Consider the following 13,186-nt stretch of genomic DNA (forward strand, 5'->3'; position numbering starts at 1 on the left):
ACTTTATTTTTTGTGTATTAATGCATTTTGTCAGCAAACTGTGACGAGAATAGAGTTAAAAGTACAAAAGAATTGCTAATACCTACAGACACACATAAAGAAGCCATTTAATCTCTCCACTCTGAACATAATCTGGGACAGGCACTTGGATCTGAACACACAAACAGAGACACATTAAAATGCCTTCCTGCATCTATGCTTTTGCATTCATCTATAAATTAAATATTTTGTTGATTATCTAAAAAAGGGCTTCAGAGATTAGGCAGCGATCTGTTAACGTACTGTAGCACAGTTAGTGCTTTCAATCATAACCACATTTACATTGCTTAACCAGAAAATTATTAGAACATTTTAAAAGCATTCTACCAATTCTACATCTTTCTTGATCAGTATTTGTGATGCATTTACACAAATGCACACCATGCTAGACACACACGCACACGCACACATACACATGCGCACACACACACTTTCCCACTAAATCTCTTCACCATCTATCTATTTAGTGAGTACTCATTTAAAGTAGTGATGGCCTGAAGCTGTCGAGAGAGAGAGTGTGAGAAAGAGAGGAGTTGAGAGAGAGCAAAAAGAGGTCATTTTAACTATTTCTCTGACCTCAGGTGTGACATGACTGTCAAATTTGAGCTCTGAAGCCGCGTGTGAGTGTGTGTGTGTGTGTGTGTGTGTGTGTGTGTGTGTGTGTGTGTGTGTGTGTGTGTGTGTGCGCGCACACATACTGGGCAGTGCCTGTAATGTAGGCGGGTGGGTGTGAAGGAGTGTGAGAATATGCATGTGCATGGTAGGTGGTACCTGTAAGACAGCACAGTGCAATGCAGCTCCACAGTTTCAAAACCAGAAGAGGATATATCTGGAATATAGGTCACCCCAAAATACCCCAGTATGGTATATGCTTTCACATAAACATTGTGTGTGTGTGTGTGTGTGTGTGTGTGTGTGTGTGTGTGTGTGTGTGTGTGTGTGTGTGTGAAATAAAAGCTCATATACTACTTAAGAGTATCAGCTGCGACCTCTGAGTCTCATTAGTGCCAGCTGAAGTGTATTAAAAAAGACACTCTACTCACTTTGCTAGGATTACCCCTCCAACTTGAACAAGCTGAAAACACACACACACACACACACACACACACACACACACACACACACATATAAACACACATGGTCTTCAGATGCTTAAAGGATTAATCATGCTTTACTATTTCACCCTATCCTGGCATGGCCACACACACAAACATACTCACATGCAAACAGATACACACACACTGGTTAAAATATGCAAATGTTCATCAACACCATGGCAACTAACTTGACCAGCTGTGTATTTAAATGGCATGTTACCATGCTCCTTGATTAACCGTGTCCCCACACACACACACACACGTACCCTGAATAATACACTAATTAACTGTTAAGTGAACATAGGCCAATAAAGCAATCTATGCATTGCTTTATTGCTGCCCTTGTATTGTTGTTTACCAAAAGTAAAATCACCAATGCTAAACAAACAATTTTGCATTTAAAATGACATGTAGACGTTTTGCTCTCAACACTAAATATATTTGCTGCATGAATTAAGTTTCAACCTGACTTTTAATTGCTTGAGTAATTGTCTTATACTGTAGCATGCATCGTGATTATGACAATCAGGGAGTGAAAATATCACAGGGTCTTTTTTGTCACACTTATTTCATCCTTTAGCAGTGTCCCTGAAGCACTTTGAATTGCCGCATTGTATGAAAAGTTCTGTTCAAATGAATTTGCCTTGCCTAATGCTATGCAGGAGTGCTACTGTTACACTCCAGACTAAAATCAGCCTTCAACACTGGACTAAGCTTTCCATTCATTTTAATTCCAGCAGATATTCAGTCCCATGGAAAAAGGCCAACACCTACACATGGACACTGGTAGTCTGTATAGTGCTTACATAATACTCATGATCCTTCACCTTTACAAACCAAGATTAACACTACACATTTCTCAGTGCCAAGCTTAAATATCAAAGTATCACATCTCATTTCCTAAGTGTCATATGACACAATGTGACATTCTCTTAAGCAAGTTTACACACAGGTATATTGTTATTATTATATTATTATTTTGAAAGTTATCACCTAAGTTGCCAGTCTGCCGCTAGTCACATAAAATGATAAGGGCAGTCAGCGCATTAGTCAGCTGGCCCTAGACCTGTAAATTCATCAGGTCGGTTGTGGTCCAGCTACTGACCCAAACCTGACGCTGCAGTACTCAGGACAGCTGAGATGAACTCAGCTTGAATTCATTTCTGAGTTTCATCATGAAAGGAAGCTCTCCCACTTGACAATACTTCATATGGTATATATGTCATATACTTTGTTTTTTTCAAGATATACTGCCATACTGACAGTGTTTTTCTATAATGTTCTCCATAGTTTTCTTCCATTTACTTTGGGGTGAAATAATTTGTATTATTCTGTAGTTGTAGTTGATTTCTCTCTCTGTGTCATGTTGTTTGGCCCGCCATGTGCAGTGGGAGGGCTACTTTGTTTGTAACCACACCTGCACACACCTGCACCTCATTCGTCTAAATGTATATAAACCCATCTCAAAGTGTGCAGAGTGTTGGTCATTGTTGACATAGCGTGTTAATGTCCTTTTCGTCATTGTTAAAACATGTGCATGTTCATAGTGTTTGTTTAACGTCAATCGTTACATGTTCATATTTGTGTTTATCCTTTATAATACGTGTGAGTGCCGCTGTCGTTTATGTAAATAAATGTACGTCCCAGCCGCTGGAGTCTGTGTGTCCCGCCCCCCTGCGGCACTTGAGCCACCGCGCGTTACAGGTAGGAATAAAAGCTGTCCTTATGAAAAGGATGTTTTGCTGAGGGTTTCTGTGTTCTCAGATAAAACCAACAAAATGCAATAAAACAAGTGTGAACATGAAGGGAAGGAAACATGGTAACATTTTCAAACAATAATCCACACAGAAGCAGCACTAGAGATGAACTAACTACTTTTTTAAATACATGAAAAAGTGTTCACCGCTCATGTGTAAGCAAGCACTCCAACTGTGAGCTCTGATGTGAATCTAGACTTCTTTGGTGAACTCATTCAAATCTTTCCACAATTAAACCATCTTTCACTCCAGGAAACAAGTTCATTCTTAATAGCACATTTCCATTTATAGCATAGACTACATGTTGCAAAATCTATATTGACTTTATATTACAACACTGTAACACTGCCTATACTTTAAGGAACATAATGGCCATGTGAAATATTTTCATGTACTGATTCACATTTTTAAAGGCACAAGAATTGTATTCGACAGAATGCCATTTAGCAGAATGTGTTAGCAGAAGTCTTGTTTGCTTGCCTTACATTTATGAGCATTTTGAATTGTTATATGGTTTCACTGGTCTCTCATTTTGGATTTTGGATTACCCTTTTTGCCTGTTCCCTATTGGATTTGTTTGCTTGATTGGACATTGGATATTTACCCTGCCTGTTTTTTGACTATGCTTTGAATTGCCCTTACTTTATTAAAAAACCCTAAGTGCACCTCCAGTTTTAAGCTCATTTTTGAACAATTTTTATTTGTTCACTTTAACACTAGTTATCTGAAATTGTACATATAGCACAATGATCATTCAGGATTCAAATTGAACTAGATACTTGGGCCAAGACATCCATTCACATGCAGGTTTATTCTTCCATCATTTAGGTTCCAATTGAGCTCATCTAATACAGAAGAAAATGTTTTTAAAAATGTAAGGTTATTTTGATGCTGGAGATTATTTTCAGTCATGCTCTACATCTCCTGATTCACCAGGGTCTTGTCATAAAAGTTAACATATACATGAAATTATATACATGAAATTTGAGCATATAAATGAAATTATTCAGGAGATACATAGTATTTTCCTACCCTAGATATCACCAAAGTGCTCAAAAACCTCTCCAAATGCACACAACGTCAACAGTCACTATACCTTGAGTGTGCAAGTTTTTTTTGCAAAAATTCCCCACAACAATGTTCTACTTACTAAAAGACAATAATAGCTTCATTATAGCTTCATTGTTAAAGGTAAAAGGTTATGCTGGGCAAAATACTGTAATACTGTAAATACTGTAATATATATTTTAAAGAAATGGTATGCTTTCTCAATTATACTTATAGTTTGTAGCAGGATTACGATTGGCTGCCCAAATATAACAAGTGAGGTGTCCATGTTTTTGTCTAAGCATCCTCTATATATTAAAACAGCTGCCAATCATGCTGATTGTGCCTGGGAAACACTTGTGAAGGTATTTGATAGCCAGCTTCTACTTCCCCCCTGACATCTTGGTATCCCTAGGTGTGAACAAGTGTCACTCAAAGAAAAGAAGTCTTTATGTCACAATAGCAACAACAGAATCTAAGAAAGGAGGGTCTTATCTTTCTATTCAGGAACACTGCTACGTGCTCCTTGGCCAGAGGATGCCACCCCCACCCCCACCCACCCTTTGAGTCTTTGTTCCCCTCAAGGTTACCTTGCCACTGTTGACCTTGGCTGGCTCACTGGGGGCTTGGACTTGGACATTTGTGAAGCTGCTTTGTGACAACATCTGTTGTAAAAAGCACTATATAAATAAATTTTGATTTTATTCGATTTGTGTAATGTGCATTTTGTGGTACCTAAAGGCTTGCGAATTTTGTGTTACGAAGGTTCCGAAGGAAAGGAACATGTGTATTTGTACAAAGATATGAGCAAGCAAATAAAGAAATTTACTAATATTCTATATACTTTTTAAACATGTCATGCAGTTGCTTTGATGGTAATTGAAATTTCTATGACAAAATCTTAAGTTATCTTATACCGGAAGCATATTTTAAAAGGCCATTTATAAGGATAGGCATGATTGTTGTAAAAATTTATCAAAAAAGCATGGGATTTCTGGCAAACGCTTGCATGTAGATGGCTAAAAATTGGTAAGCAGGTACTTATATTAGACCTAAGACATTTTATGTTGATACAGTATTTTAAAAATATTCAGTGCTATCAAATGATTTATTTGAGTATGCCAGATTGGGCCTGCCCATGGGCCCACTAGAGTGAGCACGTGCAGTAGGAGGCTTTAGTTCACTCTCTTCCTAGTCAACTCTGTATGTGTACTCCAAACACTGCAGAAGACTTTGCATCCAATGGAGTCAGCAGGAACTGGAATATTTCCGGACACTTTAACTGCTCAAGGGCAGCTGTTAAGCCAGCATCATCAAAGACTGGAATCCTCGAGTAATATGGTGGAGGAGCTTACATGACAGACACAGCAACTTACTGCGTTGGTTCCCTCAGTAATGGAGTTAACACATTGTTTGGCTGCACTAACTACCAGTGAGGTGAGAATCACGCTTAGTGCCATCACGCTTTCTCCACCCGCAGCTAGCAGCTATCTCTTTTATCCTGCTTTTACTGATATGGGGATCCTGCAGATAAAGTATTTCTGTTACAGTGCTCGTTGTATTTTGCACATTAGCCCCCATGCATAGACGCCGTCTGCATTCCCCCTATCATTTCCTTATTAAGTGGGAAGGCTTTAGAGTGGGCTAATGCAATATGGACTGAAGGTGGTGGTATTACAAGAGATTGCAACCTTTTCACAAATCAGTTCTGGGCTGTTTTTGATCACCCCCTAACAGGCAATGCAAGTGGTGAGATGTTTAACAATTTATGACAGGGTTCTCACACCACTGCCGAATACACCTTAGTGTTCTGCACCTTAGCAGCAAGCAGTGGCTGGAATAAAGCAGCATTAGCTACTGCTTACAGACAAGAACTCAATTCTAAGATCGTTATAGAATTGGCTTGGCACAATGAATCCCAGTCACTTGAGGGTATCATTACAATATCTATACATCTGGACAATCTCCTGCACGAGAGTGGAAACAATAAATGATCTCAACAAGTTCAGTACAGCCAGTCCCCACTACCTGAGGTGGAAGAGATGCAGATTGATAATCTTCATCACAATGCATATGAGAGGAGACGCTGATATCGCCTTGGGCTGTGGAGAGTCTGGACATATTCTCCATAACTCTAGTGCTCTTACCCAAAGAGGAATGAAAAATACCTCAATAAATGATCGGTAGAAACACTGGTGAGAAATCACAACCCTGTGATTTCCTGGGAGTAGCCTGACATTGCCGCATGGTCAGCTTTTTGTAGAGAAAACTGTCTGAACCTGCCATATCTTGTTATCATTTCCACCTATGTGGAGAGTCCCGAACCAGTGGAAAGATTTAAGGTACCTAAAGAGTACCAGGACTTAGCAGAGGTTTTCAGTAAAGGGAGAGCTGCCAACTTACCTCCACACAGACCATATTATTGCTCCAATAACTTAATAGAAGTGGGTACACCTCCTTGTGTACATCCATTTCTATTGCAGAGAAGCAGACTATGAAGGACTACATAAAGGAAGCTTTGGAACAGGATTACAGTCAACCCTCTAAGTCCCATGCTGCAGCTGGATTCTTCTTTATCACCAAGAAGGACGGTGGCATGTGTTCTTGTATTGATTATTGAAGACTAAATGTGGTTACGGTGAAGTATCCATACCCATTGCCACTAGTGCCACCTGCGTTAGAGCAGATGAGGGATGCTGTTTTACCAAGCAGGACTTTAGGAGTGCTTACAACTTGGTTAGAAATAAGGAGGGAGATGAGTGGAAGACAGTGTTCATCACAAATTCTGGACATCAAGTTATGCCTTATGGCCTCGCCAATGCCCCTTCTGTATTCCAGTCATTTTTAAATGATGTGTTGAGAGACATGCTCAATAAGTTCATGGTTATAGATGGCATATTAGTGTAAATGTAAAGCATGTTAAGATGGTACTCCAATGACTACTGGAGAATAACCTCTATGGAAAGGGTTAGAAGTGCACCTTCCATCTTCAGAAGACAACATTCCTCAGTGACACAGAATTCACTATGGAGGATAAAAAAGTGGATGTTGTGGTGAATTGGCCAGTGCCACATACTCCAAAGGAATTACAGGGATTTTGGGGGTTCACAAATTTCTACTGGCATTTTATACACAATTTTAGCACTATTGCTTCTCCCCTTATTTCCCTTTCGAAGGGCAGACCTAAAAAACTGCAACGGAACTCCAGAGCAGAACAGGCTTTTCAAGTTCTAAAGAGAGCTTTTTTCAAAGCTCCAATATTGCAACATCCAGATCCAGAGGATCTATTTGTGGTAGAGGTGGATGCTTCAGAAGTAGAAGTCGGAGCTGTGCTTTCACAAAGAAGTGGTAAGTCACTAAAGCTTCATATGGGTGCCTAATTTTCACGCAAATTGTCACCAGCAGAGAGGAATTTTGCTGTGGGCAATAGGAAGCTCTTGGCAGTGAAGCTAGCTCTAGAGGAATGGAGGCATTGGTTTGAAGAGGCTAAGCACCAGTTTGTAGTATTAATGGATCACAAGAAGTTAGAATATATTAGGAGCCCTAAATGACTTACTTCTCAGCAAGCCAGATGATCCCATTCCTATTTTGCATGAGGATTGCATTATAAGATCCATAAAGTGGGACTTCAATGATGAACTGAAAGAGGAACTAAGGGGAGTTGCCATTCAAGCTTCCTGTCCAGAGGAGAGGCTATACATGTTGCCAGCTGTCTGTAACAGACTGATCACCTAGGTACATAATTCGTTTACCTCTGATCATCCCAGAAAGATCAATACTCAGCAGTAATTTTCACGCAGGTATTGGTGGGAGATGATAAATAAGGATATACACAACGTCATAGGTTCATGCTCAGATTGTTCACAAACTAAGGTTTTTTGCACACTACCTGCTGGCAAGCTCATGCCTCGTCCAGCACCAGCAAGGCTGTGGTCTCGCTTATTCATGGATTGATACTGATTTATCCCTGTCAGAAGGCAAGAACTTAACATTGTTGACCATTTCTCCAATGCTGTGAGATTTGTAACATTACCCTCTCTTCCCTCCACCTTCGAGACATCCAAGATCTTGTTTCAGCATGTATTTAGGATATACGAAATACCTGAGGAAATTGTGTCAGACAGGAGACCTTAATTCATATGCCAGGTATGGAAAGCAATTATGGAGGAGCTGGGAGTAAAAGCAATGGTCAGATGGAAAGTGTAAATCAGGAACTGATGGTCTAAGTATATAATATGGTCCAAGATGGCTTAAAATCCCATCATTCATTCTGCTACTGGTCTCACACTGCTTGTGCCACGGAATTCAGAACCATCAGCATCACCAGCCATTGACGAATGGATGAAACATAGTGAACAGATTTGGGAAAGCACCCACAAGAAAGCATACCGGGCATTTTCTCATTTCTAGTGCCAAGCTAACTGTAGGAGAGCACCTGTACTGAGTTATTCTCCAGTACACCATGTGTGGTTGTCCACCAGGGACATATGCCTTAGAGGTATGACTAAGTTAAAACCATGCTACCTAAGCCCTTTCTTAGTCATGAAAAGGATAAATGAAGTTGCCTACTGTCACACCTGCCACAACAACACCATCTATCAAGGACTATGCTACCCATAAATCCCCTGCTTGTTCCCCCAGTCTCTGGATTATTAGTATCACCTGAGCCTTGTTACCCTGATATCTTTGTGTGTGTGTGTGTGTGTGTGTGTGTGTGTGTGTGTGTGTGTGTGTGTGTGTGTGTATATATATATATATATATATATATATATATATATATATATATATATATATATATATATATATATATATATATATATTTTTTTTTTTTTTTTTTTTTTTTTTTTTTTTAATTTATTTATTTTTTTTCCCTCTGTGTTCATTCAATATTTGTGAAGTCTTGTTTGCCTGCCTTACGTTTATGAGCATTTTGAATTGTTATATGGTTTCCCGGGTCTCTTGTTTGACTGCCTGTATTTTTGGATTAATCTTTTGCCTGTTCCTTATTGGATTTGTATTCTTGATTGGACATTGGATATTTACCCTGGCTGTTGTTTGAGTATGCTTTGGATTGCCCTTATACAGTATTAATCCCTAAGTGCACCTCCAGTTATAAGATCATTTTTGAATTTGTACTGGTTCACTTTAACAAGAGTTATCTGAAATCACTGACATATAGCCTAATATCAGCCCCCCCATACACACAGACACACACACACACACACACACACACACACACCTATCAAGAACATGTCAAGAGGACACTGATGATGGTGTGCTCACATACCCATGCTCAAATCACCTCATACACTAGGAAATTAAGTCAAGGCCAAATATTGTTATTAGAATTTGGTACTAGCGAGCCTCTTTTACTGAACATCAGATTCCGCAACCATTTTTGCTACTAACACAGTGGGTAAAGAAGGTGTTAAGCAAGCTTAAAGGAGATACATTTGTGACACTTGAGAACCCATTTTTGAACCAGTCCTGACTCCTGAACATCTTTGATAGAGCACAGTCCCTCCTGGTCTGCCGCCCAAAGCCTCGCTAAGCTTTATGGTGCTCAGGAAGGATTTGTGGATGTCCTAAATCCAGAAGGTAATTTCACGCTAACAGACTTGTGTTGGTGCATCGCTGTGGAACACATATGAGAAAGACACATCCTAACCTTTAACGTGTCATGGAAATGCTGCGAGAGCCCCAACTGAAGTCAGAATCTTTTATGACTCTCATAAAAGCTTACCAGCTCTGGAAGATCCAGCCCCTTTCCCCAGTCTGTCACACACCTCCGATTGATAGAGCTTCCAATGGTCATTTATGTTTTCTAACACACTTGGTATGAAGAGTTACCAGACAATTACAAGCACTTAGAAGTGAGAGTTACTTAATCATGGACAGAAACACTTGAAGACATTCATCATTAAAGTTGGCTAGTGGACATCTACATAAAGGGTGCACCAAGTTCTGGTAATGGAAGGTCAGAGTCCAGGTTGATGCTTTCTCTGCTACAAAACACCTGATTCATCATGTCAGCTTGTGCCAGGTTTAGTAGGTAGTAGTGTTGAGCAGGGAAATCCCTGAACTGTACTGGATATCAGGACCAGATCTGGGAACCCCTCTGGTAATGATCCACTATTTGATTTTACAGCTGAATCAGGCCCTACTGGGTCTAGAAATATAGAAGAACCCTTTTCAGAATGCATGTTTTTGGCTTTAATGATGACCGTTACTGTTTATAAGGTCACAGATGATTTGCCCAATTACTTTTACCTTGCTTTTTCGAAGCAATGGCAAGAGTGAAATTTTACTTTTTGACCACATTAAAGAAATTCCACATTAGAACAGACTGAAAGCATTGGCAGAAAGAGGGAAAACATTTAGAGTAACAATTACATTATTTTACATTATTACTCAAATAGCACAAGTAATAATTACATTATTACTCAAATAGCTTAAATGAAATAGCCTTTGGCCAGGATGCTTCTAAAGCTGAAATTAAAACATGTCCAACATAAATAGAAATAAAAAATACATGTTATAGGGCAAGGGCAGGTTCATGGAGACTGTTGTTCAACTTCATCCTAGAAGGAGCTGCCGATGACGAGCCATGATAGAGCAGAACTCTTTGGGTCTGGTTTATCATCTGCGGGTTTCATCGTCGCAAACTGGTTCATATTTACAAAATGCCTCAGAGTTGGACTGCTGATCTATGCTCTATGATATGACCTGTGATTAAATAAATAAGTAAATAAGAGAGGGACCTGGTCCTACATCAGCACTCCTTTAGGACGCCCCTGGCACAACCTCTTCATTTATTTACTAATTATCCTTGTCCTTGCGGACGCTCAAGGTGACACAGATTTTTCACAGGGCAAGAAAGCCTTTTTAACCAGAGCTTAGTTCTGCCTCTCACTTTATCACATGCACACACACTGAGAATGCCCTGTTTCCATTTCTAGCAGCTCCTCCTACCATAGCTGGAAACCAGTTCTGCCACCACCTGGGATGTTACCTAGTGCTGGAGGTGGTAATTGTATTTCAATTATAGATGTGTCTGTGTGTGTGTGTGTGTGTGTGTGTGTGTGTGTGTGTGTGTACGATGTGTGCATTTGCACACTGGCCCATTCTTGTAATATTTGTGTCAGCAGTGTGGATTCATGAGTATGACTCTGAGGAAAGATTTTAACAAGCGTTGTACTCCCAGCAGCAAGCGCAGCACAACTTGGCCCTGCTAGCTTGCGCCCTTAAACACTGTTGTGACAGTGACGTCAAATAAGGCTGAAAGGGGGCCGTTTTATGAGGCACACGTCAGCATGGACACACGCCCAAACAGCTGAGTGGCCGTCTCTCTTTATCTGTTGTGCCCCTCTTATGCATGAACACACACACTCACTCACTTCATTATGATGGACATCTGGAGCCTTTTACCAATAATCCCCTTTCCTCTGTTTCCATCTCATGAGGGCCCAGCAGTGATATCAGACAAAAATAATAATACCACAATATCAGGCAAAGTATAAACAGATATTGCAGATTCATTCCAGATACAAAGTTATTGCCACTGTTCAGTTTGATAGACAAAGACTCATTTGTCTCTTCTCGTGTGAATTCTTGAGCCACTTGCCATATCCCCATGCTTTGATCTGGACATCAAAGTGTATTTGGCAAGAGCTGCGTTTTCATGCCGCTACACACCGAGAAACCAACAGTGCACAGGTGCGGTGTGCGACCTCCAATCTATGAGTGTAAACAATAAACGCACAGTCCCAACGCTCGACATGTGGGGTGTACCCTGTAAATATGGGCGTGTGTGTGTGTGTGTGTGTGTGTGTGTGTGTGTGTGTGTGTGTGTGTGTGTGTGTGTGTGTGTATGTGTGTGTAAGCGCGTGCGCATCCAAGCGGTCACTAAACCCCTGTCTGGTGGCTGTGTGCGTGTGACCGAGCGACTTACTGGATTTGCCCTGTTTCGGTCTCTGCAGTAGTCGCTGGACTGTTGGCAGGTCCTCCGTCTTCACCGCCTGCAAGAGTTCTTGATCTTTCCCCATTCTGTTCACTCACTCCACCGCACACACACACACACACACACACATACACACCCTCTCTTTTTCTCTCTCTCTCTCTCTCTCTCTCTCTCTCTCTCTCTCTCTCTCTCTCTCTCTCTCTCTCACACACACACACACACACACACAGCGTTCTTGGTTATTCTACATCCAGAGCGTCCTCGGGCTAGGATACAGCAACGGTGCCGCTAACGCCGGCGCATCCGTGTCGCTCATAGTGAAGGTCGTGCAGGCGATGGAGACGCGGGGTTGTCCGGCGGTTCGCGCGCTACATGCTGACTCTGATGTCAGTGCCGTGGCCGTCGCGAGGTCGTCGGCGACGAGAAAACGCTCCTTTCGTACGAAGGAATGAGATATGGCGAATGCGGACCAGTCACAGCGTGGTCCAGTAGTTTCCAGGTTAAAGCGACAGGACAGAAAAGCGCTCAGGCGTCTGGGGTGAAATTCTGAATGGATGAAAAATAATTAAAAAAGACCGAAAAGCTTAGATGTAGTGGCAACAAACATGGAAGCCTCGTCTTACGTAAACATCCAGGCAGATGTGCGCGCGGACGCTGGAGGTTGTAATCCGCGGTCTCGGTGTATCGTTTTTCTGTGTGTGTGTGTGTGTGTGTGTGTGTGTGTGCGCGCGCGCGTGCGTGCGTGCGTGCGTGCGTGTGATTGCTTAGTTAAATTTATAGTACTGCGGCAGGGGGTGTGACCAAATAGCCTTTCCCCCCTATGATCTTGACAGATTAATATTGGAGGCGCGTGCGTGCGTGTCTGTTGGGGGGATGTTATCGGTGTGTGTGCTGCGTGTTCAGTATGATTACTGAGAATTTTTATCTTTCTTATCTCTACGGCTAGTTAGTCAGATCGATTCAATTTAATAAAATGTATTTACAAATTCACATTGTTGTCAAAATGTTTTTTTTTAAAGATGGCAAACACATTAGAATACAAACTGAGTCGTGAACTAATAAAATGTGACACCCTTAAAATTACGTACAGCTCTGTCAGTACTGAACACACTCAGTTGCTTACAACAGTCTCTACTTGCCATTGCGGGAGGCATTTTAACGACGTTCTTAAAGTTAAAACACTGTGAAACGATATGGTATTCCTTAAGGGTGTCAATACAACTGGAGCAGATGTCTAATTTTGGCTCAGCTCTAACCTACATCATTCGTTAAGCGTAAATCACGAC

At 41.0% G+C, this 13,186-nt stretch overlaps 1 protein-coding gene across 3 annotated transcripts in view; it reads right to left on the reverse strand.

The window, feature by feature from the left end:
* The window catches only part of si:dkeyp-9d4.3 (caskin-1), a 43,457-nt gene extending 30,885 nt beyond the window's left edge, over positions 1 to 12,572 (reverse strand). For 2 of the 3 annotated variants that reach the window (XM_035534516.1, XM_035534514.1), the window contains exon 1: positions 11,892 to 12,572. In XM_035534516.1, the coding sequence (XP_035390409.1) occupies positions 11,892 to 11,985 (94 nt within the window). In that variant the 5' untranslated portion in view covers positions 11,986 to 12,572. Of the gene's footprint in view, positions 1 to 1,082; positions 1,115 to 11,891 lie in introns of all 3 variants that reach the window. The other variant, XM_035534515.1, reaches the window with a different exon arrangement.
* Positions 12,573 to 13,186: the final 614 nt, after the last annotated feature.

The sequence above is a fragment of the Electrophorus electricus genome, chromosome 16 (genome assembly GCF_013358815.1).
Source record: "Electrophorus electricus isolate fEleEle1 chromosome 16, fEleEle1.pri, whole genome shotgun sequence".
Classification (NCBI taxonomy): Eukaryota; Metazoa; Chordata; class Actinopteri; order Gymnotiformes; family Gymnotidae; genus Electrophorus; species Electrophorus electricus.